The sequence below is a fragment of the Phacochoerus africanus genome, chromosome 11, assembly GCF_016906955.1.
Source record: "Phacochoerus africanus isolate WHEZ1 chromosome 11, ROS_Pafr_v1, whole genome shotgun sequence".
Taxonomy (NCBI): domain Eukaryota; kingdom Metazoa; phylum Chordata; class Mammalia; order Artiodactyla; family Suidae; genus Phacochoerus; species Phacochoerus africanus.
Window position 1 is genome coordinate 88911233 of NC_062554.1, and position 26088 is coordinate 88937320.

A 26088-nucleotide genomic window follows, 5' to 3' on the forward strand; every position below is an offset into this window, starting at 1 on the left:
TTCTCATATATAACATATAAATAACTTAACTGAATTTATTTACTTGTTTCAGAGACATCAACAAAATCAATGATGGTATTGGAGACAAGATTGCTCTGTTGTTTCAGAACATGTCTACTTTTTCTATTGGCCTGGTGATTGGTTTGGCGAAGGGCTGGAAACTCACCCTGGTTACTCTGTCCACATCGCCTCTTATAATTGCTTCAGCTGCCATGTTTTCTAGGGTAGGCAAGATGGCTGATGCGGTGTTGACTGAAAGCAGGAATGTGAACTAGATTATTTTACTGAGTTTGTCCAAAAAAAGGGCATTTCTATTTATTTTCTGTATCCTATACTAGAAAGGAATATCTTAGGCCACAAATAGTTTTTATTTTTTCATCATTTATCACCTTTCTCTCTTCAAATTATTTGGCTACAATGAGGTATGATTTTAATATCCTAAAAACATTAAAAAAAATTCTTTGTCATTTACAGCCAATGTAATTTCAAATGAGAGCATTGATAAGGCATTAAGGCATTATGGCATTATACACTGAATGCTGAAAAAGCCTTATTATGTGTTCCAAATTACCAGATAAATGTGTTTCAATTCATTTCTCTAGAACAGAATGAGAAAATCCTCAAACAGTAAACACTTAACCATTATTTTTTATGTCAGCCGTTTCAAGTTTCTGTTGTTATAAGGCTCTGAATTACCATTTAAAATGTCTGCTAATATATATTTTATGTATTATGTAAATCTGTTTCAGGTTTTGTTTTTTGATTTTTGGTTTTTGGGGTTTTTTTTGCTTTTCAGGGCCTCACCCAGAGCATATGGAGGTTCCCAAGGCTAGGGGTCAAATCAGAGCTACAGCTGCTGGCCTATACCGCAGTTCACAGCAATCCCAGATCCCTGACCCATTGAACAAGGCCAAGGATAGAACCCGCATCCTCATGGATACTAGTCAGTTTCATTTCTGCTGTACCACAGCAATAACTCCCTGTTTCATTTTTTTTTATTTTAAATTTTTTTTTTAATTTTAAAAATTACATTTTTAGCACTGTTATGCTATGAATATAAATATTAATCTCTTTACAAGATATTGATAGCCTGGTTTTGAAACCATATCTCTTTGTGAAATGCAAAAAGCAACCAGTATATCCCTAATATCTCTCTCCAAATAAAGTCCTTGTCAATTCTACCAATGTGTATATCCATTTTCTAGATCAGAGGCACAGTTTACTCTTGAGAGATGAGTTTTTGTTTGTTTGTTTTGGGGGGCTTTTTCAGTTTTAAATTTTTCAAAGCTAATTGATCTTTATGAAAGCCAAAGCTGTCAAATTCATGGAGTTTATTTGCTAACAATATACAAATGCAACCAACCAAGAATTTTCAGCAACAAAAATATTCTAAGTTTGAATAATTCCTTAATGATAGACTTGGGTGTTTCAGACAACAGATCTTTATTTAGTGTGACTTCTACTGTTGACCTTGTAACCCTTTTCAAAATCTTCATCCCCAGCTTATTTGAAATGAGGACTCCCTCAGTAGGAAAATTAACCACACAGTATGTTACTAAAATGAGAACCTTAACTGACCAAGAAATAAAGTGGACAATGAGTTTAAAAAGAATAGCAATAGGGAAACTAAGGTCTGCTTCTGTTATTAACTGATTGTGACTAGGAAGCAAGTAAAAGTCAAAATTATCCAAATGACTAAAGAAGCCAGGCTAGATGGTTTCTAATTTCTTTCAGTTCAGTTCAGCTGGGCAAATATTTATTGAATACTGTCTATTTCCAAGGCTTTTTGTACATGCAGCTTCCCCTCAGTGGTACTTTAAATAGAAATAGCTGTATTTATTAAGTGAATTTAGTAAATAATGGGTATTACTTAGTTTATACTACTTTCTGCTTTAGCAAAATCTGAGCATGTCTTACTAAAATCAACTCCAATTATGGGAATGTATTTTGAAAGTGGATAGATTTGTTATGTGAGCAATTAGTAGTTACAGACTCACAACTCTGAGGACAATTTTCCTGCTCCCTTTCATTAAAATGTTGTGCGGATTACTAAATTAAGTACTTTACTGATTAAAGAAATAGTAATTGAGGTGTATAATAGAGAAAAAGTCACACTTTAATTAAAATTTTTTTAGAAATCAGTTAATCCTGCTTAGTATCACCAAGAGTGATAGTTTCCTCTCTCTTCCTCTCTCTCCCTCTCTCTCTTTCTCTCTCTCCTCTCTCTGAAAATCTAGGCAGGCTGCATTATGCACTAAAAGTTTAAGGAGTCACGCCCCAGACATAGGCAGGATCATATTCCTCTTCCTGACACAACCCTGTGATTCATACCCTCTGGAAGTTTTGTTTTTTACGTAGTAACAAATCAAATCGAGTGAAATCAGGATCACTGATTTCTTTTGTACACATAAGAACTATGTCCCTAATATCCTTTTCCAAATTGTGTTAATATAGATACTTATTATCAAAGTTTTTAAAAATGTAGAGAGAAAACAGTGAAGCTCTACTAGAAGGAAAAATAGAGATTTAGACTCTGCATTATGTTAAGCTAAGCTCATTCACTACTGTGAGACTTTAAAAAGTCAGTATCTGTGATCATTGGCTTCTTCATTTGAAAACTTACGGGGTTAGAATAAGTGATAAGTACCTTTTCAATAGTAAAATTTTACTCTTCTAGTTTCTACTGAATTAAATTCTCTGCTCATTATTACTACTATTCTTTGGTTAACTTTGATCATTATTATTACAGATTGTCATCTCATTGTCCAGTAAGGAACTAAATGCCTATTCCAAAGCTGGGGCTGTAGCAGAGGAAGTCTTGTCATCAATCCGAACAGTCATAGCCTTTGGGGCCCAAGAGAAAGAAATTCAAAGGTCTGCTCCTTTAATTTTGACAATAAGGGTTTAGTTTTAGTTTCTCTCAAGGCTATTACATTGTGTTGTGTCTTTCTAAGGTATACACAGAATCTAAAAGATGCAAAGGATGTTGGCATTAAAAAAGCTATAGCTTCAAAACTGTCTCTTGGTGCTGTGTACTTCTTTATGAATGGAACATATGGACTTGCTTTTTGGTATGGAACCTTCTTAATTCTCAGTGGAGAACCTGATTATACCATCGGAACTGTTCTTGCTGTAAGTCTTGTTTGAGAACAAAGGTAACTAGCCTAGATAATCTGTTCTTGCCTAGAGTAAATTAAAAATTTATCTTTGTATGATGGTTATTTAAAGGTGGATATTCTCAATAAACAAATATTTATTTACTTCAAATGGTTTGTATATACCTTTAAATTATAGTTATGCATTGGTAGGATTTACTTATCTAGGGTGTTTTAGCATCTGCTAAAAGCTTTTAGAAGACTCATAATTGAATTTTCTACTGAGAAACAGAGTTTTCTTAGTCTGGTAGTCAAAAAGACCAATCTCTAGTGAGACTTCTTTTTAATCTTGCTGAAATAAAATGGTACCCTACATTCACCTTGCTAAATGTCTTCTGTAAATATTCTGTAGATTAGACTCTCTTCCTCTGTCCTATCAGTATATGGTAATGTTAAAAACAGACTCTATACAGCTCTGTCTAAATCATAATTTAGGGGGTTTTTTAACTTTTAAGGGTTACACATTAAATTATTATTTATTCACTTATCCTCCCAAGTTTCAACAATAAACAAATCAGCTCAGGATTAAGAACCATTTGTCTTGTTGAACTAAATTGATCTGCTCTCTCTACTTCAGTTCTCATTTGGCCTTTCTATTCTACATAGTTGGGGTTTTTCTTCTGTCAACTAAAGTCATCTTTTGAACTTGAGACTTTCATTTTTAAGATTTTAAGCTATTCATTTATTTCTAATAAATGAAAATTGAGCATGAGGAATGTTTAGCACATCTTTCCTCCTCACATTATGTGTGACTGTAGGTAAATAACTTGCTAAGCTTTAGCTTCCTCATCTATAAGATAGAGAAAATAGTATTTAGCTTGTAGGATACTTTACTTATTTGACTTTTTGCAGAGATGTGTGTATCTGAAAATGGAAAGGGAAACACTAATAAAATAATTAAGAAGAGTTTACAAAAAATTAGTCCAGTGTTTCTAAGATAGTGAAATCTATAACATCTTTCTCTTGAAAGTTAAGAAGTTAATTAGAATGGAGAAGAGTACAGCTCACCTCCTCACCCCTCATGGTTCATGTATTACCAGCACTCCTCAGTAAGCAGATTTTTCTTCTTAGCTTCCCAACAGGTTATAACATCAAGATGATGGAACAATTAGAAGTTATCGTACATTAGGAAAAGGCAAACTGCATTTCACTCAGCTAATATTTCCTTTATATTTGGAGACATCTTTCCTTCCTTTTCCTACCTAATTTCTCTAATATCTCTGAGTCTCAACCAAGTGCACACTTTATTCTGTTGTTCCTCTTACATAAGGATAAATCTTTTTTTTTAATTCCTGTAGGTTTTTTTTAGTGTAATCCATAGTAGTTATTGCATTGGAGCAGCAGCCCCTAACTTTGAAAGCTTCGCTATAGCCAGAGGAGCTGCCTTTAATATTTTCCACATTATTGATAAGGTAAGACTTCTAATTGCTTTGAAAGATAGGAAACCAAAATGCAGGAACACTCATTTCACTAAAACAAAAAGATGGGCAAAATCCACCTTGGCCAATTGGCTATAGAAAGAGAGATTGTTTCAAATCTTCTACAAGGAGATTGTGTTTTATTGAAATCTTCATATCTGAATACATATCTAAAGCAGAAAGAGAAACATAGTAAAAGAAAACCCATCTTGAAACTATTTTTAGGATACACAAAGTGTCACCTTAGTTTCTTGAGGATTTATAATGTCATCTTTTTTTTTCTAAGAAACCTACTATAGATAACTTTTCAACAACAGGCTGCAAATTGGAATGCATAGAAGGAACTGTGGAATTTAAAAATGTTTCTTTCAGTTATCCATCAAGACCATCTGTCAAGGTAGGTAAAATTTAGTTATAGAAATGTATGGTTCTCTAATATTATTGTCAACTGGCTAGGATCTCCTCTTATGAGACTGAGGATCAGTTTGACCAAGATTGGCTATTCTACTTAGAGACTTGAAGAGAGAGAGAGAGAGAAAGGGACAGAGACAGAATGAGAAAAAGGAAAGAAGGAAAGATAGCTCGGTAATGGGCAAATAACTCTGAAAGAGCTAGTTATATTTTGCAGCTTCTTATCTATATTCAACTGAATAAAACATTTTCATCTCCCAGGGATGTCTTTGCTCTGGTTTGGGAGCACATCACAGGTGTCTTGGGTTGCTGATGCCCCCCATTGGTGGTCTGGATGTTTTCCCACTCAGCATAGATAGTTCATTTTAACTTTCTAAAGAGTACAAACTGGGGAATTGTGCACATGTTGTGTCTTTCCCTTCTCCATTTTCTTGGGCATCTTTGCTTCAGTTTCTTTCTCTCTCACTTTTGTACACACACACAGACACACATACACAAGCATGCATACATGTGCACACATGCAAACACACTCAGTATAAAATGCATCCTTTTCCCTCTATCATTCAGCCTTTGACAAGTTCTTATAAAAAAAACTGCTTCCCTCTTTTATTGTCTTCCTACTTATTAGTGTATTTATCAAAAAAATGTAGGTAGTGTTAAAGATTGCAAAGAGTAATTTCTAATAAAATAACTGTTTTGTAAAAAAAAGATGACATGATTTTAAGTGAAATTGGTAAAGTTACTAGTGCCATCAACCTTTAATGTCTTTTAAAGTGTCCAAATATCCCCTGCATAATTTCATCAAAAAAGATCTATCTACTCTTGCTTCCTTATTATTCTCTTAAGTCTTTGTTTGAAATCCTCTTTTTAAAGCCCTTTGTTTTTTAAAAAAGTTTTGTTACTTAATTACCATTACTGGAATAGTGTTGTCTTTTTTCATTTTTCTTAACATAAATAGAGCACTTTAACTCCATTTTGCAACTGCATTTGGGTTGGCTTCCTGGAGAATAACACACTGATTTTGCATGCACTGATGTTGCATGGTAAAGTGCTTCCTGGGTTTTAAAGGACTATTTTTTAAAATAACATTTGAAACACAGCCTCTTTTATTAAACTGAAAAATGAATAATTACCCTCCAAAAGTCCACCTAGTTTAAATAAATAAAACACAGATTATTCCAAAGAAAGAACAAAGCCAATTCTAGAGTAAAAGTACAGGTGGGAGAGGAGGTACTCCCACTGGGAGTCCCCAGTTTCTTACCTCCTTTAGAGAATTCTTCTCTGCTTGGCCCTTTGAAGGTTTTATGTTTGTCTTTTTTAAAGACTACTTCTTTATGAATGAGAAGATCAAAGTGAAAGAACCCAAGGGAATATTACCACGTTTAGGGCAAATGCAAGCAAGGATAGATGAGAGTTTCTCAACAGAATCATTGTTGTCATTTTGGCAGGTAAATTATTTGTGAGGTTCCTCTTATATTGCAGATCCATGGGACACTAAATGCTAGTAGCATTCCCCAGTTATTGAGAAAATTTTTAAAGTACTCTCCACAAGTTGAAATGTCCCTGTGAGATACACAGCTAGAAAAGGAAGGTTTTTAGTGGTGAAATCCCATTCATGGGAATCCCTAAAAAGTCTGCTGATTGTTTTATTTTGGAATATGTTTTGTGATAATGTCAAATAAATTCTAAGAAAGAACTTTCTTAAATAGCTAACAGAGATATGTGGAAGGATTCATTCAGTTTTTACAAGTTAGAAGATAAAACTTTTGTAACTTTGGTAGTCATTAAATTCACAAAAAGTATTTCATTTGAAAATGTGAAAAAAAAAGTTTACTGTGGCTAGTTAATAGTCTATGAATGCTTTTTTTTTTTTTTTTAGGGCCATTGCTGCAGCATATGAAAGTTCCCAGGCTAGGGGTTGAATTGGAGTTGGAGCTACAGGTCTATACCACAGCCACAGCAATGCCAGATAAGAGCCCCATCTATGACCTGCACCACAGTTCACGGCAGTGCTGGATCCTTAACCCACTGAGCGAGGCCAGGGACCAAAGCCACATCCTCATGGATGCTAGTCAGGATCATAACCCATTGAGCTGCAATAGGAACTCCATAGTCTGTGAGTACTGTTAATGTAATCTCCTTTTCATATAGAGAGGTGGTTAGAGTTTTTTTACTATTAGTTTCTAAAATTATGTAGGTTATTATTACACACATATTTTATGAAACAAACATAATAAGATCTAATTTGTTTTTTAAGTGCCAGAGACAAATTTGTCTTGTTTATAATTATCCATTAAATTTCTGAAAGTATGTAAATCATAGTATTATTTATCCTAGTTTTATGGAATTTTTTCCCATACATTCCAATAGATTCTGAAAGGCCTGAGTCTCAAAATTAAGTCTGGAGAGACAGTAGCCTTGGTTGGACCCAGTGGCAGTGGAAAGAGTACAGCAGTCCAGCTTCTGCAGAGGTTATATGATCCTGATGACGGCTTTGTAAGTGCATCTTGCAAGATCTTTCATAGTTTACATGAAGAGATTTGGAAATGCCATCTACTGCAGAGAACTCATAGCTAAATAGACTTTTAATTTTTAATACTGGAGCTGGGAAAGAAGCCATATCGTTTTCTTTCCTGACTATTTACTCAACAAATACTTATTAAGCACCTACTATGCACCAGACATTGTCCTAGATACTGGAAATACATTGATGAACAAAGCATAAAAACCTCTTTGCCCTCATCAGGTTTACATTCTAATTAGGAGAGACAGACAATCAAAAAGTAAGTAAATTGTATATGTTAGAAGGTAATAAATACTGTAAAATAACATAGTAATTTGTAGTACCCAGAACTTAGCAAGAATTTGTTTCTCAAAAAAAAATCCCCAAAAGATATAACTGTAGAAAATAGCACTCTCATTTCTTCTGTCATCCATATGTTGCAATTAACTTTCTCACCCTTGTAAATGGCATAGAGAACAAGACTATGATAGTCACAGAAGCATAATTCTTAATGCTTCTATTCAGATTTTTAACTGTTATTTTTTTTTTAATCTACTCTTCTAAAACTTCAGCTTGACTTCTTAAGTCTTCATTTGGAATAAACTAGACTCATGTATCCATGCTAATATTGCATAAATAAATTATTGGATAAACATTCCATATATAAATCAGTTGCATAGAAAACCTATGCCCAGGCAGAATAGTTGTTGGTAAGAAATACTAGTGTTATAATTATCGAATCTTGGCTTCTATCATTAGAATATGTTTGGGTAATGGGTATTGGTACTATCTATGAAGACAGTATTCATTTATTATTTACGACAGTGAATAGAATACACTTTTACCTTTTGCAAAGGAGTAAGGTGTTGAGCAGAAGGAAGGATAATTCCTAGAAAAAAATGCAAAGGTCACATCAGTCTTAAAGTAACAAAACTGAAGTTTTTTACTTGGATCTACCTTATGACATTTGTGGCTCCTAGAGTATATATTTTCATAACCCCTGATTTGTGGATCTTAGAGTAAAGATGTTAAGGTAGTTTACCAAGATTTTAAGTCAATTTTTTTTCAGGTTTTATTAGGTCTCATCTATGAGGAAGAGTCTGTTTGCAATATACATGCTATAAATATTTTATAAAAATATAGTCAGTCTTTGATTCCTGACAAAACCTGCTTCTCAGTTTTGTTTTGGACTAGTAAAAAAGACTCTAAACCCATTGTAGTAAAAGGCATCACAGAATGATTTATTCCTTTGGATTGGCAGATCACAGTAGATGGTAAGGACATCAGAACTTTAAATGTGCAGCATTATCGAGAACATTTTGGAGTGGTCAGCCAAGAGCCTGTTTTGTTTGGGACCACAATTAATAACAATATTAAATATGGACGAGATAGTGTGACTGATGAAGACATTGAGAATGCAGCAAAGGAAGCAAATGCTTATGATTTTATAATGGAGTTTCCCAAAGTAAGTATACTGTCTGACCTGTGTTCTTAGCTTAGAGCTAAAGCCTGAAATATTACAAAATAAGATAATAAGACGATAACTTCTATAGAGTAGGGGGAGTATGATTAATTTTTGCATTGTCCTAGATGAAACATCTATAAAAGAGAGAGCATGGTAACAAATGAAAGAAGTACATCATTAAAAGCTCAATTTTTAATCTATTTATTTCTTACTGATTCTCACTGCAAATGGAAAAGAAAAAAATTAAGGATATGTTAAAATATAACAAAGAAATATGAGACAAAATCATTTCTCAGTCCAAGCTGAGAAATGATCTATCTGTAAAATGTTGATTTGCAAGGCCATCTTGTGGCTAAGAGTGGGAATGTCATACACAATGTTCACATCAGTTCTGTGATAAGGCAAAAGAAAAAATATCATTGTTTTTAGAAGTACATGGAGCTGATATAGGATAAAATGTGAAATTATAGTTGGAAATAGGTACAATAACCTGTTTTTTTCTATTAGGACATATAAGATCCTAACAGGTATTTGAAATTGATGGAGAGCTATAAAAATATTTATTTATATTTCTCAAAGTATTTCTTTATCTCTGTCATCCAAAATTGTTGTGGGAGCACCTTGTGAAATATGAAAGGATGAGATTTGAAATTAAAATACAGATAAAATTACACCATCCCAGAAGGCGACACTAACAAAAATAGTTTGCTTTAATGGATATATTTTACAAACTGTACTACATGGGTAATAATATTTTGTTTGTTTTGTTTTCTCTTTTTCATAAAAACTTTAGTTATGCCAGCCATTATCTCCTATCCCCATTATTTAGGGTCATATTTGGGACAGCAAACATTAAGGTTTTAAGGTCATTCTTTGCCTTGTGGTTTGGGAAAATGGAAACTTCCTTTCTTTGACCCTTCAACACTTTCAGTAATTTCCTTTCCTCAAAATATCAATGATCTTCAGTTTCCCACTTGAAATTAGGGAGTTTTCTGGTGCCTCTTAAATCATTTACTATAAGTTATGACTTGCTTTTACTAAAAGTCCAATATTTACACAAAGATGTTCCTTGCTATAAATCTAATAGTAAATCCTAAAGATACAATCCAAAGAACAAATTAAAGATTCTGGTTTATTATGATGGAAACCAAATTCCACAGCCATGGTTAACCAGAGAAATAAGAATAAGCATAATAATAAATAAAAGTTCCAGAAGGAGTTAATTCATATAAGTGAAAATTTAGGGTAAGTTATGCTCAAAAATAAATACCATTACTCCTTCTATGACATACATATATTTTTAACTTACTATATTAGGATTAATTGATACTTGCTAGCCTTTTCACATAAACAGCCACAAAACTGGCTATAATATATGAGGCATAGAACAGTCATTTCCAAGTATCGGATAATCTCTCTTTGATTCCTGAGAGAAAGGAAACTCATGGAGAAAGTCCATGAATCTCAACATGGTGCCTGGCAACAAATATCTGACATCTGTAAAATGGAATCCATACAGAACATGGCAGGCCCACTGAGCTGAAATACAGAGATAAAATTCCAGGGCAGTTTAAGCAACTGGAGAGGCAATGAGAAGGCTGAGGACATAAAGTGAGGGGCAAAAGTCCATGCAGACATCTCTTGGGAATCCCTCTCTGAGGATAAGATTACCTATTATTTACCAGAGAGCAGCTACGACGAAGCTGAAAGTAGAATAGAAATACTAGAAGTCAAGCGATGTGGTGGAGATGTTGAAAACACAGCCCAGCCAGAGTAGAGAGATCACATTAATGCCTTTAAAAAAAATAAATAAATAGCAGGCACATAGCTGATAGACCAAAAAAGTCACACCTTAGGAGTAAAGACCACACCTTCAAGTAAGGCTGATTCTAGACCTGCTCTAACAAATCCGAAAACCAAGATCACCAAAGGAGACAGAACTTGGATGTTGGGTGCTGCCAAGTTCTGAGACATTCTACACATTCACCCCAACAAAGCATGAAATCAAGATTATACAGTTCAAGATAATTAGTCAATATTTGAATTGGCTACTAGGACAAAAATCAACATTTTCTTTAGAAGAAAACAGAATTTAGAGTCTCTTCAACATACCATTTTTCAAAGTTTTAAAGATATTTTTAGAATGCATTGGTATTTTTTTATTTTTTATTTTGTCTTTTGTCCTTTTAGGGCAGCACCTGCAGCATATGGAGGCTCCCAGGCTAGGAGTCTAATCAGAGCTACAGCCGCCAGCCTATGCCAGAGACACAGCATATGGCCCAAGAAATAGCTAAAAAGACAAAAAAAAAAAAAAAAGGTTAAAAGTTTTAGTAAGAGTATTTAAACTTAAATCCTTGAAGAAATGAACTTTGTATCAGAAACTTAGCCAACAGAATATTATTAATTATGCTTCATTAATTCTGGAAATTTCCTCCAACCTCAAATATCTAATCATATTGACTTTGCTAAAGATGCATATACAAAACAAAGTCCTAAAAAGTCTCCCAAGATTTAAAAAAGTTTTGTGAAAGGAGTTAGTTTTTGCAGTAATTTTTTCAGAATATTTTTCAGAATATTAGGAAGGAAATTGCAAATAATATATTAAATTGGTAATAAAAATTTCAAATAATAGTTAAGTAGTTGTACTACAATGTTTCTTTTAAAAATACCAATGCATGGGAGTTCCCAATGGCACTGTCACTGCCTCACCTCAGGTCACTTGAGTTCCATCCCTAGCCTGAGAACTTCCACATGCTAGAGAAGCGGCCAAAAAGTTTAGTAAATAAATAATTTAAAAAATAAAAATACCGGTGTTCCCCTCGTGGCTCAGTGGTTAGAATCCGACTAGGAACCATGAGGTTGCAGGTTCGATCCCCGGCTTTGCTCAGTGGGTTAAGGATCTGGCGTTGCTGTGAGCTGTGGTGTAGGTCGCACATGCAGCTTGGATGCCACATTGCTGTGTCTCTGGCATAGGCTGGCAGCTGTAGCTCTGATTAGACTCTTAGCCTGGGAGCCTCCATATGCTGCAGGTGCTGCCCTAAAAGGACAAAAGACAAAATAAAAAATAAAAAAATACCAATGCATTCTAAAAATATCTTTAAAACTTTGAAAAATGTTCAAATTAATATTAATCTTCCTTAAAATCTTTAATTATCCTGTGTTCTCATTTTTTTTTTGGTCCTAGCCAAATTTTTCTTCCCTAGATTCTCTTTTTTTCTTTTTTTTAGCTGCACTCGAAGCACATGGAAGTTCCCGGAACAGGAATGAAATATGAGCCACATCTGTGAACTGCATCACAACTGTGGCAATGCCAGATCCTCAACCTTTTGCACCAGGCCAGTAATCGAACTGGCAATGCCACAGAGACAAGCAGGTCATTAATCTACTGTGCCACAGTGGGAACTCCTAGATTCTTTTTTGCAATAGCTGTTTATTTTACAAAGAACAAATCATAGGTCAATACCAGTCACACTGAAGTGGTGATTAAGCTGGCATTAAAATACAATCGTGTAAATTAGGAGATTGGGATTAATTTACACATATTCTATATATAACTAGATAAGTAACAAAGACCTACTGTATAGCACAAGGAAATCTACTCTGTAATAACCTTTATGAGAAAAGAATCTGAAAAGGGGTGGATATATATGTGTGTGTATAATATTCACTTTGCTGTACAGCTGACACTAATACAACATTGTAAGTCAACTAAACTCCAATAAAATTTTAAAAATCACAACTGTGATTGCCATTTCTTTTTCTGATCTTCTGACATTCTGTTTTTGTGCTCTTTCCTGTTTTTATTAGAAATTTAATACGTTGGTAGGGGAAAAAGGAGCTCAAATGAGTGGAGGACAAAAACAGAGAATTGCGATTGCTCGAGCTTTAATTCGAAACCCAAAGATTCTGATCTTAGATGAGGCTACATCTGCCCTAGACACAGAAAGTGAATCAGTAGTTCAAGCTGCACTGGAGAAGGTAAATAAACAGATTTATTTATTATTTTCATATTCCTGGTTTCTCATTGCTTTTAAATACAAGAAAGTATGGCTACATAGTAGATTATTTATTAATTTCAAAGCCCTCCTTAAGGTATGGGTGTAGGACTTCATCTTTGTAAAAACTCCTATGATAATTATATAAAGTGATTTGGAGGAGAAGAGAAGGTGTTATCCTTGGTGTTAAAAATACATAAGAGGCGTAGTTCCTGTTGTGGCTCAGCGGTAACAAACCTGATGAAGCAGGTTAGATCCCTGGCCTCAACTCAGTGGGTTCAGGATCTGGCATTGCCATGAGCTGTGGTGTAGGTCGCAGTCAGGGCTTGGATCGCATATTGCTGTGGCTGTGGCTGTGGCTGTGGCTGTGGTGTAGACCAGCAGCTGCAGCTCCGATTCAACTCCTAGCCTGGGAACTTCCATAGGCCGAGGGTATGGCCCTAAAAAGACAAAAAATAAAATAAGAGGCTCATAACCAAGTAGTCATTCCATATGTACCTCCATTTCAGCAGGTCTGCACTTTCCATCTCCCCAGAGTATCCCCACACCCTACCACTATCACAATTATTCATCCCTTTTCCTTTACACAATCCTTATACACACCTGTGGGATTCTCTTTTCTGACCACTTTTCCTCTTTAGGGCAACCCCAGAGTGCACAATTTAACTTAATTTCACTTCAAGTGGAGAAGCATACAGCATGGTTTGCCTTGACCTTTATCTATCCTCCTTCAACAGCCCCGGGCCCTCAAACCTCACACTGGCTTTCTGCTCACTGCAAGCTGCAGCACATGCTTCATGACCACAATGCAGTCATGGCCCTTTACCAAACTGCACTGTGTTTGGGAGGATAGTTAATGATGGTGGTATGAAAACCACAGAATGTTTTTTTCAATGGCCATACCTTTTTTGAAATCATGGCCTTCAAACTCTTTAGAAGGCATAATGGCACGTTTTACTTTGAGCTTGTCTGAAAATATGTTGTGTTTTTCTGTCTAAAAAAATTACAGGTTTTTCTTTTTTAAATACTGATTTAGGTGACCAGAAATGGATACTGGCAGTCAGAGTACCCTCTGCTTATTGAAAAATGTATTAGTTACCGTTATTAACTTCCAAATCAGATTTTTTTTCTTCTTTTTGCCTTTTCTAAGGCCATTTCTGCAGCACATAGAGGGTCCCAGGCTAGGGGTCTAATCAGAGCTGTAGCTGCCAGCCTATGCCAGATTGATAGCAACACGGGATCCTAGCCGCATCTGCAATCTACACCACAGCTCATGGCAACACCGGATCCTTAACCCACTGAGCAAGGCCAGGAATCAAACCCACAACCTCATGGTTCCTAGTCAGATTCATTAACCACTGAGCCACGATAGGAACTCCCCCAAATCAGATTTTATAAGTTTTTATCCTAGTTTCTATCCCGTGATGAGAGTGCTCATATTTCTTAATTTCATAAATTAAACAAGTGATATGAAAATCCATGTTTATTGTGGACACTCTGCCAATTTGGTTCATTTTAGTGAAAAGGAAGTGATGATTCCCTCAAAAGCATGGCTCATACTTTATTCATTTTTTATGCTTAGAAATTAGGCCAGGACTCTGTCTATAGAATATCCTTAAATTGTGTTTATTAATTGTAATGTTTACTTACCTCGGGGTTGCATGTACTGAGAATGATTACACTTAGCCGTCTCAAATTACATAGATTTTTTTTCTAGTTTTATTGAGATATAATTGACATACCATATATAAGATTTTTTTTATTTTTATTTTTTTTTCCCCACTGTACAGCAAGGGGGTCAGGTTATCCTTACATGTATACATTACAATTACATTTTTCCCCCACCCTTTCTTCTGTTGCAACATGAGTATCTAGACAAAGTTCTCAATGCTATTCAGCAGGATCTCCTTGTACATCTATTCTAAGTTGTGTCTGATAAGCCCAAGCTCCCGATCCCTCCCACTCCCTCCCTCTCCCATCAGGCAGCCACAAGTCTATTTTCCAAGCCCATGATTTTCTTTTCTGAGGAGATGTTCATTTGTACTGGATATCAGATTCCAGTTATAAGTGATATCATATGGTATCTGTCTTTGTCTTTCTGGCTCATTTCACTCAGGATGAGATTCTCTAGTTCCATCCATGTTGCCGCAAATGGCATTATGTCATTCTTTTCTATGGCTGAGTAGTATTCCATTGTGTATATATACCACCTCTTCCAAATCCAATCATCTGCTGATGGACATTTGGGTTCTTTCCATGTCCTGGCTATTGTGAATAGTGCTGCAATGAACATGCGGGTGCACGTGTCTCTTTTAAGGAGAGTTTTGTCCGGATAGATGCCCAAGAGTGGGATTGCGGGGTCATATGGAAGTTCTATGGATAGATTTCTAAGGTATCTCCACACTGTTCTCCATAGTGGCTGTACCAGTTTACATTCCCACCAAGAGTGCAGCAGGGTTCCCTTTTCTCCACAGCCCCTCCAGCACTTGTTATTTGTGGACTTATTAATGAGGGCCATTCTGACTGGTGTGAGGTGGTATCTCATGGTAGTTTTGATTTGCATTTCTCTCATAATCAGGGATGTTGAGCATTTCCATGTGTTTGCTGGCCATCTGCATAGCTTCCTTGGAGAACAGTCTATTCAGGTCTTTTGCCCATTTTTCCACTGCATTGTTGGCTTTTTTGCTGTTGGGTTGTATAAGTTGCTTATATATTCTAGAAATTAAGCCCTTGTCTGTTGCATCGTTTGAAACTATTTTCTCCCAGTCTGAAAGTTGTCTTTTTGTTTTCTTTTGGGTTTCCTTTGCTGTGCAAAAGCTTTTCAGTTTGATGAGGTCCCATGGGTTTATTTTTGCTCTAATTTCGATTGCTTTGGGAGACTGACCTGAGAAAATATTCATGATGTTGATGTCAGAGAGTGTTTTGCCTATGTTCTCTTCCAGGAGTTTGATGGTGTCCTGTCATATATTTAAGTCTTTCAGCCATTTTGAGTTTATTTTTGTGCATGGTGTGAGGGTGTGTTCTAATTTCATTGCTTTGCATGCAGCTGTCCAGGTTTCCCAGCAATGCTTGCTGAATAGACTTTCTTTTTCCCACTTGATGTTCTTGCCTCCCTTGTCAAAGATTAGTTGACCATAGGTGTCAGGGTTTATTTCCGGGTTCCCTATTTTGTTCCATTGGTCTGTCTGTCTGTTTTGGTACCAGTACCACGCTGTTTTGATGACTGTGGCTTTGTAGTATTTCTTGAAGTCTGGGAGAGTTATGCCTCCTGTTTGGTTTTTGTTTCTCAGGATTGCTTTGGCGATTCTGGGTCTTTTGTTGTTCCATATAAATGTTTGGATTGTTTGTTCTAGTTCTGTGAAAAATATCCTGGGTAATTTGATAGGGATTGCATTGATTCTGTAGATTGCTTTGGGTGGTATGGCCGTTTTTACAATATTGATTTTCCCAATCCAGGAACATGGAATAATCTTTCCATTTCTTTCCATCTTCTTTGATTTCTTTGATTAAAGTTGTATAGTTCTCGGCATATAGGTCCTTACCTCCTTGGTCAGGTGTATTCCGAGGTATTTGATTTTGTGAGGTGCAATTTTAAAAGGTATTATATCTTTGTATTCCTCTTCTAATATTTCATTGCTGGTATACAGAAATGCAACTGACTTCTGAATGTTCATCTTATAGCCTGCTACTTTGCTGAATTTGTTGATCAGTTCAAGTAGTTTTTGGGGTTGAGTCCTTAGGGTTTTCTATGTATAGTATCACGTTGTCTGTGTACAGTGACAGTTTTATCTCTTCTCTTCCTATATGCATGCCTTTTATTTCTTTTGTTTGTCTAATTGCTGTGGCTAGGACTTCCAAAACTATGTTGAAGAGCAGTGGTGAGAGTGGGCATCCCTGTCTTGTTCCAGATTTGAGTGAGAAGGCTTTCAGTTTTTCCCCATTGAGTATTATATTTGCTGTGGGTTTGTCATAAATGGCTTTGATTATGCTCAGGAATGTTCCCTCTATACCCACTTTGGCGAGGGTCTTGATCATGAATGGATGTTGGACTTTGTCAAATGCTTTTTCTGCGTCTATTGAGATGATCATATGATTTTTGACTTTTCTTTTGTTAATGTGGTGTATGACGTTGATTGATTTGCGTATGTTGAACCATCCTTGTAAACCTGGGATGAACCCAACCTGGTCATGGTGTATAATCTTTTTGGTATGTTGTTGGATTCGGTTGGCTAAGATTTTGTTGAGAATTTTTGCATCTATATTCATGAATGATATTGGGCGATAGTTTTCTTTTTTGGTGGTATCTCTGTCTGGTTTTGGAATGAGGGTGATGGTGGCATCATAGAATGTCTTTGGGAGTATTCCTTCTTCTTCAACCTTTTGAAAGAGTTTAAGGAGGATGGGCACCAGTTCCTCTTTATATGTTTGATAAAATTCACCTGTGAAGCCATCTGGTCCTGGACTTTTATTTGTAGGGAGTGATTTTATGACCTCTTCCATTTCATTTCTAGTGATCGGTCTGTTCAGTTGGTCTGTTTCTACTTGGTTCAGTTTTGAAAGGCTGTAAGATTCTAGAAAATTGTCCATTTCTTCCAGATTGTCAAACTTGTTGCCATATAGTTGTTCATAGTATTCTCTTATGGTTTCTTGTATTTCTGCTGTATCCGTTGTGATTTCTCCTTTTTCATTTATAATTTTGGTTATTTGGGTTCTTTCTCTCCTCTTTTTAGTGAGCCTGGCCAGGGGTTTGTCAATTTGTTTACCTTTTCAAAGAACCAGCTCTTGGTTTTATTAATTTTCTCTATTGTTTTTTGAGTCTCTATTTTATTGATTTCTTCTTTGATCTTTATAATTTCCTTCCTTCTGCTGACTTTAGGTCTTTTTTGTTCTTCTTTTTCTAATTCCTTTAGGTGGAGGGTCAAGTTGTCCATTTGGGATCTTTCTTCTTTTTTGAGAAAGGCCTGTATTGCTATAAAGTTCCCTCTGAGCACTGCTTTCGCAGCATCCCATAGATTTTGAGCGGTTGGTGTCTTCATTATCATTGTTTCAAGGTAGTTTTTAATTTCCTTCTGATTTCCTCATTGACCCATTGGTTTTTTAGTAGCATGTTGTTTAGTCTCCATGCAGTAGGTTTTTCTCTTTCCTTTTCCCATGGTTGGTTTCTAATTTCATGGCATTGTGGTCAGAGCAGATACTTGAGATAATTTCTATGCTCCTAAATGTATTGAGATTAGCTTTGTGTCCCAATATGTGGTCGATTCTTGAGAATGTTCCATGAGCATTTGAGAAGAATGTGTACTCTGCTTTTTTTGGATGTAGGGTCCTGAAGATATCAGTGAAGTCTAACTTTTCTATTGTTTCCTTTAGGATCTCTGTTGCTTTATTGGTTTTCTGTCTAGAGGATCTGTCCATTGATGTGAGGGGGGTATTAAGGTCTCCTACTATGATTGTATTCTCATCAATATCTCCCTTTATGTCTGTTAATATTTGTGTATGTATCTGGGTGCTCCTGTATTTGGGGCATATATGTTGACGATAGTAACATCCTCTCCTGGATGGATCCCTAATCATTAAGTAGTGTCCTTTGTCTTTCTTTATGTCTTTTGTTTTAAAGTCTATTTTGTCTGATATGAGCGTTGCGACTCCTGCTTTTCTGTCATGTCTATTGGCGTGAAATATTTTTCCCCACCCTTTCACTTTCAATCTATATGTATCTTTTGTCCTAAGGTGAGTTTCTTTGTAGGCAAGCATATTGAAGGTTTTTGCCTTTTTATCCACTCAGCCACTCTGTGTCTTTTGGATTGGGGCGTTCAGTTCCATTGACATTTAAGGTGATAATTGATAGATGATTATTTATTGCCATTTGAACCTCATGTGCCAGTTGATTCTGTGGTTCTCCATTCTTCCTTTCTTTTTTTTTTTTTTTTTTTGGTTGGATGGTCTCCTGTATATACTGCTTGAGTGGTATTTTTTTTTTTCATTTTTTGCAAATGCAATATTTGGTTTTGGCTTGTGGTTGCCCTGTTTTTTAAGTATGCTAACCCCTTCCCATAATTGTGTGTTTTAGGAGTTCCCGTCATGGCGCAGTGGTTAACGAATCTGACTAGGAACCATGAGGTTGCGGGTTCGGTCCCTGCCCTTGCTCAGTGGGTTAACAATCCGGCATTGCCGTGAGCTGTGGTGTAGGTTCCAGATGCGGCTCGGATCCCGCGTTGCTGTGGCTCTGGCGTAGGCCGGTGGCTACAGCTCTGATTCAACCCCTAGCCTGGGAATCTCCATATGCCGCAGGAGCAGCCCAAGAAATAGCAACAACAACAACAGACAAAAGACAAAAAAAAAAAAATTGTGTGTTTTAGCCTGGCGGTCCTGTAAGTTCAAACACTTCATTACTATATTAAAATTAAGAAGAGAAACATACAAACAAACAAACTAAATGGGTTATTTACTTCCTAACATCCCTTGCCCACATTTTATGGTTTTGATGACTCTTTTTTCTTTTTTTCTTTTTAATTTTATTTTGTTTGAAGCATGTTCATGATTAAATCTGTATGCTGGCTTATTTGAGTGACTGCTCTCTGACTGCGGTTTCCTCAGTCCTAGTTCTTCCTCTTCTTCTTTTTTTTTTTTTTCTTTTCTTTTTTCTTCCCTTTCCTTCCTTTCTTTTTGGTTTAGAGAAGCCCTTTCAATATTTCCTTTAACCTGGGTTTTGTGTTGCAGTATTCTTTAAGTTTTTGTTTGTTGGAAAAAATTTTTATTTCCCCTTCTATTTTAAATGATATTCTTGCTGGATAGAGTATTCTAGGTTGCATATTTTTTCCTTTTAGCACTTTAAATATCTCTTGCCATTCCCTCCTGGCCTGTAGTGTTTCTGTAGAGAAGTCAGCTGATAATCTTATGGAGGTTCCCTTGTAGGTAACATTCTGTTTTTCTCTTGCTGCAAGATTTTTTAAAAATACATTATAATCGGCTCTGACATTGGTTAGAGGTTAGATGTTGTGTCCATTGTCTCCAAAATGTTAATAACTTCAGTCAATCCCACCTTGTTCAGACTTTAAAATAGTTGCTTAGTGACATAATAAACTAACAAATATTTTTCTCACTGGTTAAAATGAAATCTGTAACATAAGTGAAAAGAGGGGAGTTCCCATCGTGGCGCAGTGGTTAATGAATCCGACTAGGAACCATGAGGTTGTGGGTTCGATCCCTGCCCTTGCTCAGTAGGTTAACAATCCGGCATTGCCGTGAGCTGTGGTGTAGGTTGCAGATGCGGCTCGGATCCCACTTTGCTGTGGCTCTGGCTCTGGCCGGGGGCTGCAGCTCCCATTAGACCCCTAGCCTGGGAACCTCCATATGCCATGGGAGCAGTCCAAAGAAATAGCAAAAAGACAAAAAAAAAAGTGAAAAGAGAAGGATGCAAGATATTTATAAACTATTGCTCCGAGTATTTTAAATATATATAAAATATGTACATATTTTATAAATATATAAATATACATTTATATATACATATTGTGTATTTATATATTCAATTACTGTTGCTATTTTCCAGTTTTTTGGGGTTCTTTTGGTCTTTTTAGGGCTGTACCCGCAGCATATGGAAATTCCCAGGCTAGGGATCCAATCAGGGTGTCTACACCACAGCCACAACAACGCTAGATCCGAGCCACGTCTGTGACCTACCCCATAGCTCACAGCAACGCCAGCTCCTTAACCTGCTGAGCAAGACCGAGGATCAAACCCACATCCTCATGGATTCTAGTCGGGCTCGTTCCTGCTGAGCCATGACGGGAACTCCTGTTTTCCAGTTTTTAAAGAGAGGAATTAAATCAGCATTGTCTGCTTTAGGTAGGCTTTGCTGATCTTTTGTGGGGTGAGGGTAGATGGTAGCAAATGGAGTGACAAGTAGTATGATAAACTAGATTAAATATATATGCCTCAGTATATAATTGACTTGTGGTAAAGAGAATTAAAACACAGGCAAGGAAATGAAGACACCAGTGCCATGAGAGCTCCCTTTACACTCACCACACAGATGGCTATTATAGAATCAAGCCTTTAAAGAGGTCCCCTCCTAAGGACCTCACCTAAACTTCCAACAGGTATCATTTGTGTTCTGCCTAAGAACTCTCAGACCCAGTGACATGATATGGCTTAACCCACAGCAGTTAGCAGATTTTTATACCTCAAAATATCATGTAAACCACTAACCAAAAAGAAGGAACAATTAAATGTATTCTTCTTTACTGGTAAATGCTGCATCCACCTCTCTCCACACCCAGCCTTCACATATCCCCCCAACCCTTCCTCTCCCGTTGTCTTCCTTTTACCTGAATCTCTGAAATCAGTAAAACTAATCTATCAATTTGATTGATAAAGGAATCAAATCAATAGTTTACTGGAGCAAGGGATAGATTTTGACTGAAATGGGGCATGAGGGAAATATCACTCTTGTCCTCACTTGGATTACTGTAATAGCTATCTCTTATATCCACTTCAGTCTGTCCTCAACACAGCAACCAGATGATGTTATTAAAATGTAAATTTGATCATGTTGTGCTTCTGTTTTAATCTTAGGTGACTCCTTATCTCACTTTTCACTCTAATTCCTTACGATAGCTACAGAGTTCTGTGGAGTTAGGCATTAAGCTCCTTCTGGAGTTTGACATTCCAGCACTCTACTCCACATTGGCTGTACCTTAAACATACGATAGCAGTTTTCATCAACTAACATACTATTTACTTATTTATTTGTTTTGTTTGTTTCTCTCACTTTCCCTGCTGGAATATCTACTCTCTGTTGTCAAAGGCATTAATTGATTAACTGCAGTGTATCCTGCAATAGAACAATGTCTGGCCTTTATTAGACAACCAATAAATATTTGCTGAATGGTATTTGGATGAGGGTGATATAGAATAGTTCCAAGACTCAAAGTGCTCTTTTTTGGAGTTCTTAGTTTAGGCTTGCTAAAATCCAGTTTGGCTTCACTAATCTTGTTTAAGAGGAAGACCTAGGGTCAGTGGGTAAAGATCTATGCCACAAGCTATGAAGTTCCACTCTGCTACTGATTTGGACCCGACATGCCAATGCAACAGCTTCCAGGCTGTCCTACTACGAGGAGGCATGGTGGTGAACACCTGCAGGCCCCAGGTGAAGCAGAGGAAGCTCACATTTATTTTAGGATAAAGTTTGTGAAAGCCTTTGAAATATTAAAAGTTGTATGCACGTCTAAGGAATAATTATTATTAACTGAGTTTCAGTGACCCTACATCAATGGAGAACCTTTGAAAAGCCCCTTTAAAAAGGGCAGAATCAAACACTGTATCTCTTCAGAAAAATCTACAAATGCGCTTTGTAGATTTTATATACATAGAGATTTATATATAATATTGAGGGGTTTATAGATTCCTCTAAGCCATTCATAAGTCATTATTTTAGGTGTAATAAAGGAACACATGGATGATAATAACTAATCCTTACAAGATCCCGATGAGTTCATACATTTATTTTCCTATTTTATGAATGTACACACCGAAGTAACAGCTGGAAAGCAGTGAAGTCAGAACCTGGACCCAGATAATCAGCCCTCTGGTTCATTTGCATAATCACCATGGTGTATTGCCTCAAGATTATATATCTGCTAGGGACTGAAGATAAATTTGAAACCAGATCATTCTTCGAAACTAGCCTCTTATTAAACATAGACTTACTTATATGGTCTAGCAATTCCACTTTTGGGTATGCAGCCAAAAAATTGAAAGAAGGAGCTCAAACAGATATGGGTATGCTAATGTTTATGGTATACAGTAATGGCCATACCCATTATGGCCAAAAGATAGAAACAAAGCAAATGTCCATTGGCAGATGAGGAATGAATAAGATATGGTATATATAAACAATGGAATAGTACTCAGTCTTAAAAAGGAAGAGGGTTTTGTTTGTTTGTTTGTTTGCTTTTTATGGCCACATGGTCAGTAAATGAAAGTTGCCAGGCTAGAGGTGGAATCAGAGCTACAGCTGCCCCTCCACACCACAGCCACAGCAACACCAGATCCGAGTCATATCTGTGACCTACACCACAGATCATGGCAGTGCCAGATCCTTAACCCATTGAGTGAGGCTAGGGATTGAACCTGAATCCTCATGCTACTAGTTAGGTTCATTACCACTGAGCCACAACGGGAACTCCAAAAAAGAAGGAAGGAAATTCTGACACATGTTACAATGTGGATGACCTTAGAAGATGTATGCTAATTGGTATAAGACAGACACAAAAAGACAAATATTGTATGATTACACTTATATGGGACACCTAGACTAGTAAAATTCGTAGACAGAAAGTTGAATAGAGTTTACCAGGGACTAAGGGAAGGGAAAAATTGTAAGTTGTTTAAAGGGAATAGAGTTTCAGTATGTGACTTTGGAGAATGGAGGGTGGTGATGGTTCCACAACAATATGAATGTACTTGAAACCACTAAATTATACACCTAAAATGTTAAAATTATTTTAAAATTTTGGTAATTTTACCACACACAAAAAAAAATGATCTAAGCCTGAGCATTACAGAAGGAACTGGCCTCACAAGGAGGACCCCACCCTTAAAAATGGTTAGAAGGACAGCACAGCAAATATAGGCAATATTTTACAAAAACTTTATTGGAGTATAATCTATAAAAATATTGAGTCACTAGGAAGTAGAACTGAAACTAGTATATTATAAGTAAGGTATATGTCAATTAAAATTTTTGTTTTAATAATTAGATTGCTAAATTTCATGTTCTGTGTATTTTACCAGCATTTTTATTTAAAAAAAAAAAATCTTCTTCCCAAGACCACACTGCCTTTTTGGAAAATAACCAGAAAACGTACCCCAGATTGAGGCTCCCATGTAGGCTTATAATGGATTCATTTTTGTCCTTTTAAAAAGCTGCTTATTTTGATCCTATCATCTATCTAGCTAGTGAATTTTTCTTCCACAAATGATTTTAAATCCTTACTACTTAGCGAAAGTCTTTAAAAAATAATAAAATTCTTTAAAATATAGCAAAATATTTCCTCATGATATGGATAAATATCTTAGTGACTTCTGTGAATTTTAATTATTCCTAGGTTTGTCCTCCCCTACAAATAAGGAAAATTCCTATATAAAATATTGATTTCTCTAACTGCTACAAAGTAAAATATCTTTAGTATAGTATTTATTGGTCAGTGCTCTGGGCTAGATAAGCTATTATTTTCCCCTGGAATAAAGATGAGCTAATTACTATAGCATTTTCTCTCTTTATCTGCCATTTACTTCATCATTACTTTTTGTTGTAAATTTCTCCACTTTATTAGCTTGTTAATAAGGTTAAATGAAGGAAAAGCGTTTTCAGTGACTGTAAATAATTTCATTATCCCCAGTCGTTAACTTGTTTTTGTTATTTAAAAGTGAGAATGGGAGTTCCTGTTGTGGCGCAGTGGTTAACAAATCTGACTAGGAACTGTGAGGTTTTGGGTTCAATCCCTGGCCCTGCTCAGTGGGTTAAGGATCCGGTGTTGCCGTGAGCTGTGGTGTAGGTCGCAGACACAGCTTGGATCTGGTGTTGCTGTGGCTGTGGTAGAGGCCGGCGGCTGTAGCTCCAATTAGACCCCTAGCCTAGGAACCTCTATATGCTGCAGGTGTGGCCCTAAAAAGACAAAATACAAAAAAAAAAAAAAAAGAGAGAGAGAGAGAGAGAAGTTACTCATTAATCTGTAGGGCTTATTTAAATATATCAAGTTTCTATGTGTGCTTTCATTTGATGAAAGGATTTTCCAGCTTAAAAAAGATCTTCAAGACCATAGGACTGCATCATGGAGCATATGTCCATCAGAGGGCCGCAGATCCATCAGAGGCAACCGTCTGGGAGGCAGTCAGTGGGAACTTGTGTTGCCACAGGTTTCCTACCTAGTGCTTAGTGTAAGACTTTAGAACTCTGTGTTTCAGGCTTCTCTGGAAAGTGTATTGCCCCTGTTAATTGATCCAGTAGTCATATGCAGGCCCTCTCAAATGCTCACAGCTTTGCATTGATCTGTTGCCCACCCATGGCCACCAATTGTAAGAAGCTACCTGGTCTCCTCAAGCCTTTATCTCTGTCTAGCAATTCTAGAAGAGATGTTTTAAAGCACCTTCTATTTCAGAATCCAAGCTAATTACCTGATGACTTATGATTGTGTGTGGAATTGTGAAGTAATCAGAAAATGCCAGCAAAATATAAAGTAGAGATCTGTTGGCCTTTCTTTGGTCAAATACCTAATTGTTTGACTTTTAGCTTTGTATAAACAGTGAAGGAGGAGAGGAGATGCTAGGAAATTCTTTCAAATTGATACTTTCTAGAAGAAATGGTAGCATCAAAGACATTGAAAATCTACCATACCTAGGCATCTGAAAAAAAAAAAGCAGTGGAATGGGTTGGATCACCTTCTTATCTTCTCAGTAATTCTTGCTAAAAGACAAAGCATCAGCTCAGATTTCTCTGATCAGTTTTCTAGGAGACCTTGACTTCCAGAATTTCTTCCTCAGTTTTAAATCTGAAACAATTAGTGATGAACTTTTTGTTGTTCTCTATGGCTATTACATCAGTTTTAGATCACATTCATTAGGAATGGAGTTGTATTCTTGTAGTGTACTTTGTAGTATCTTAAGTATGTATGGTACTTGCAGGCTCATTTTATAGGCTTTTGGAGAAGTTTTCCCTTTTAAAGGACTAGGCATTTCTGTAATTAATTTGATATACTCAGACACTAATTCATGATATAATAAATTAAATTGCAACTTAATATATATTTTAAGGAAGTATTTGTAGTTTAGGCCACTAGCCTGGCAGAGTGAAGATGATATATATGGGTAAGTGCAGGCTGTTCCATTCTGGGGAGCATTAGTGTACACTAAGGCACAGCTACAGAAATGATCATCCCTTAGTGTCAGTTTTCAGGTGTCAGACAATAGCATGAACTTTTGCAGATAAGTAACCCACTCCATATGCAATGCCTTGTAAGAAATATGAGAAGATACGTAGATTAAAAAATTCCTGTGAATCCCTCTATAAAGAGGAGAAGGGCTAGAATGATACAAATCTGCATTAGAAAACCTTGTGATTCTTATTCACTCCTTGTGACTC

The 26088-nt window shown here is 36.3% G+C and overlaps 1 protein-coding gene across 1 annotated transcript in view; it reads left to right on the forward strand.

Annotated features, from left to right (window-relative positions):
• ABCB5 (ATP binding cassette subfamily B member 5) overlaps positions 1–26088 on the forward strand; it is a 120108-nt gene that overhangs the window by 26753 nt on the left and 67267 nt on the right. The window contains exons 7-14 of the mRNA XM_047754395.1: positions 53–224; positions 2750–2874; positions 2955–3132; positions 4454–4567; positions 4860–4970; positions 7355–7480; positions 8749–8952; positions 12760–12930. Of these exons, the coding sequence (XP_047610351.1) occupies positions 53–224; positions 2750–2874; positions 2955–3132; positions 4454–4567; positions 4860–4970; positions 7355–7480; positions 8749–8952; positions 12760–12930 (1201 nt within the window). The remainder of the gene's footprint in view (positions 1–52; positions 225–2749; positions 2875–2954; positions 3133–4453; positions 4568–4859; positions 4971–7354; positions 7481–8748; positions 8953–12759; positions 12931–26088) is intronic.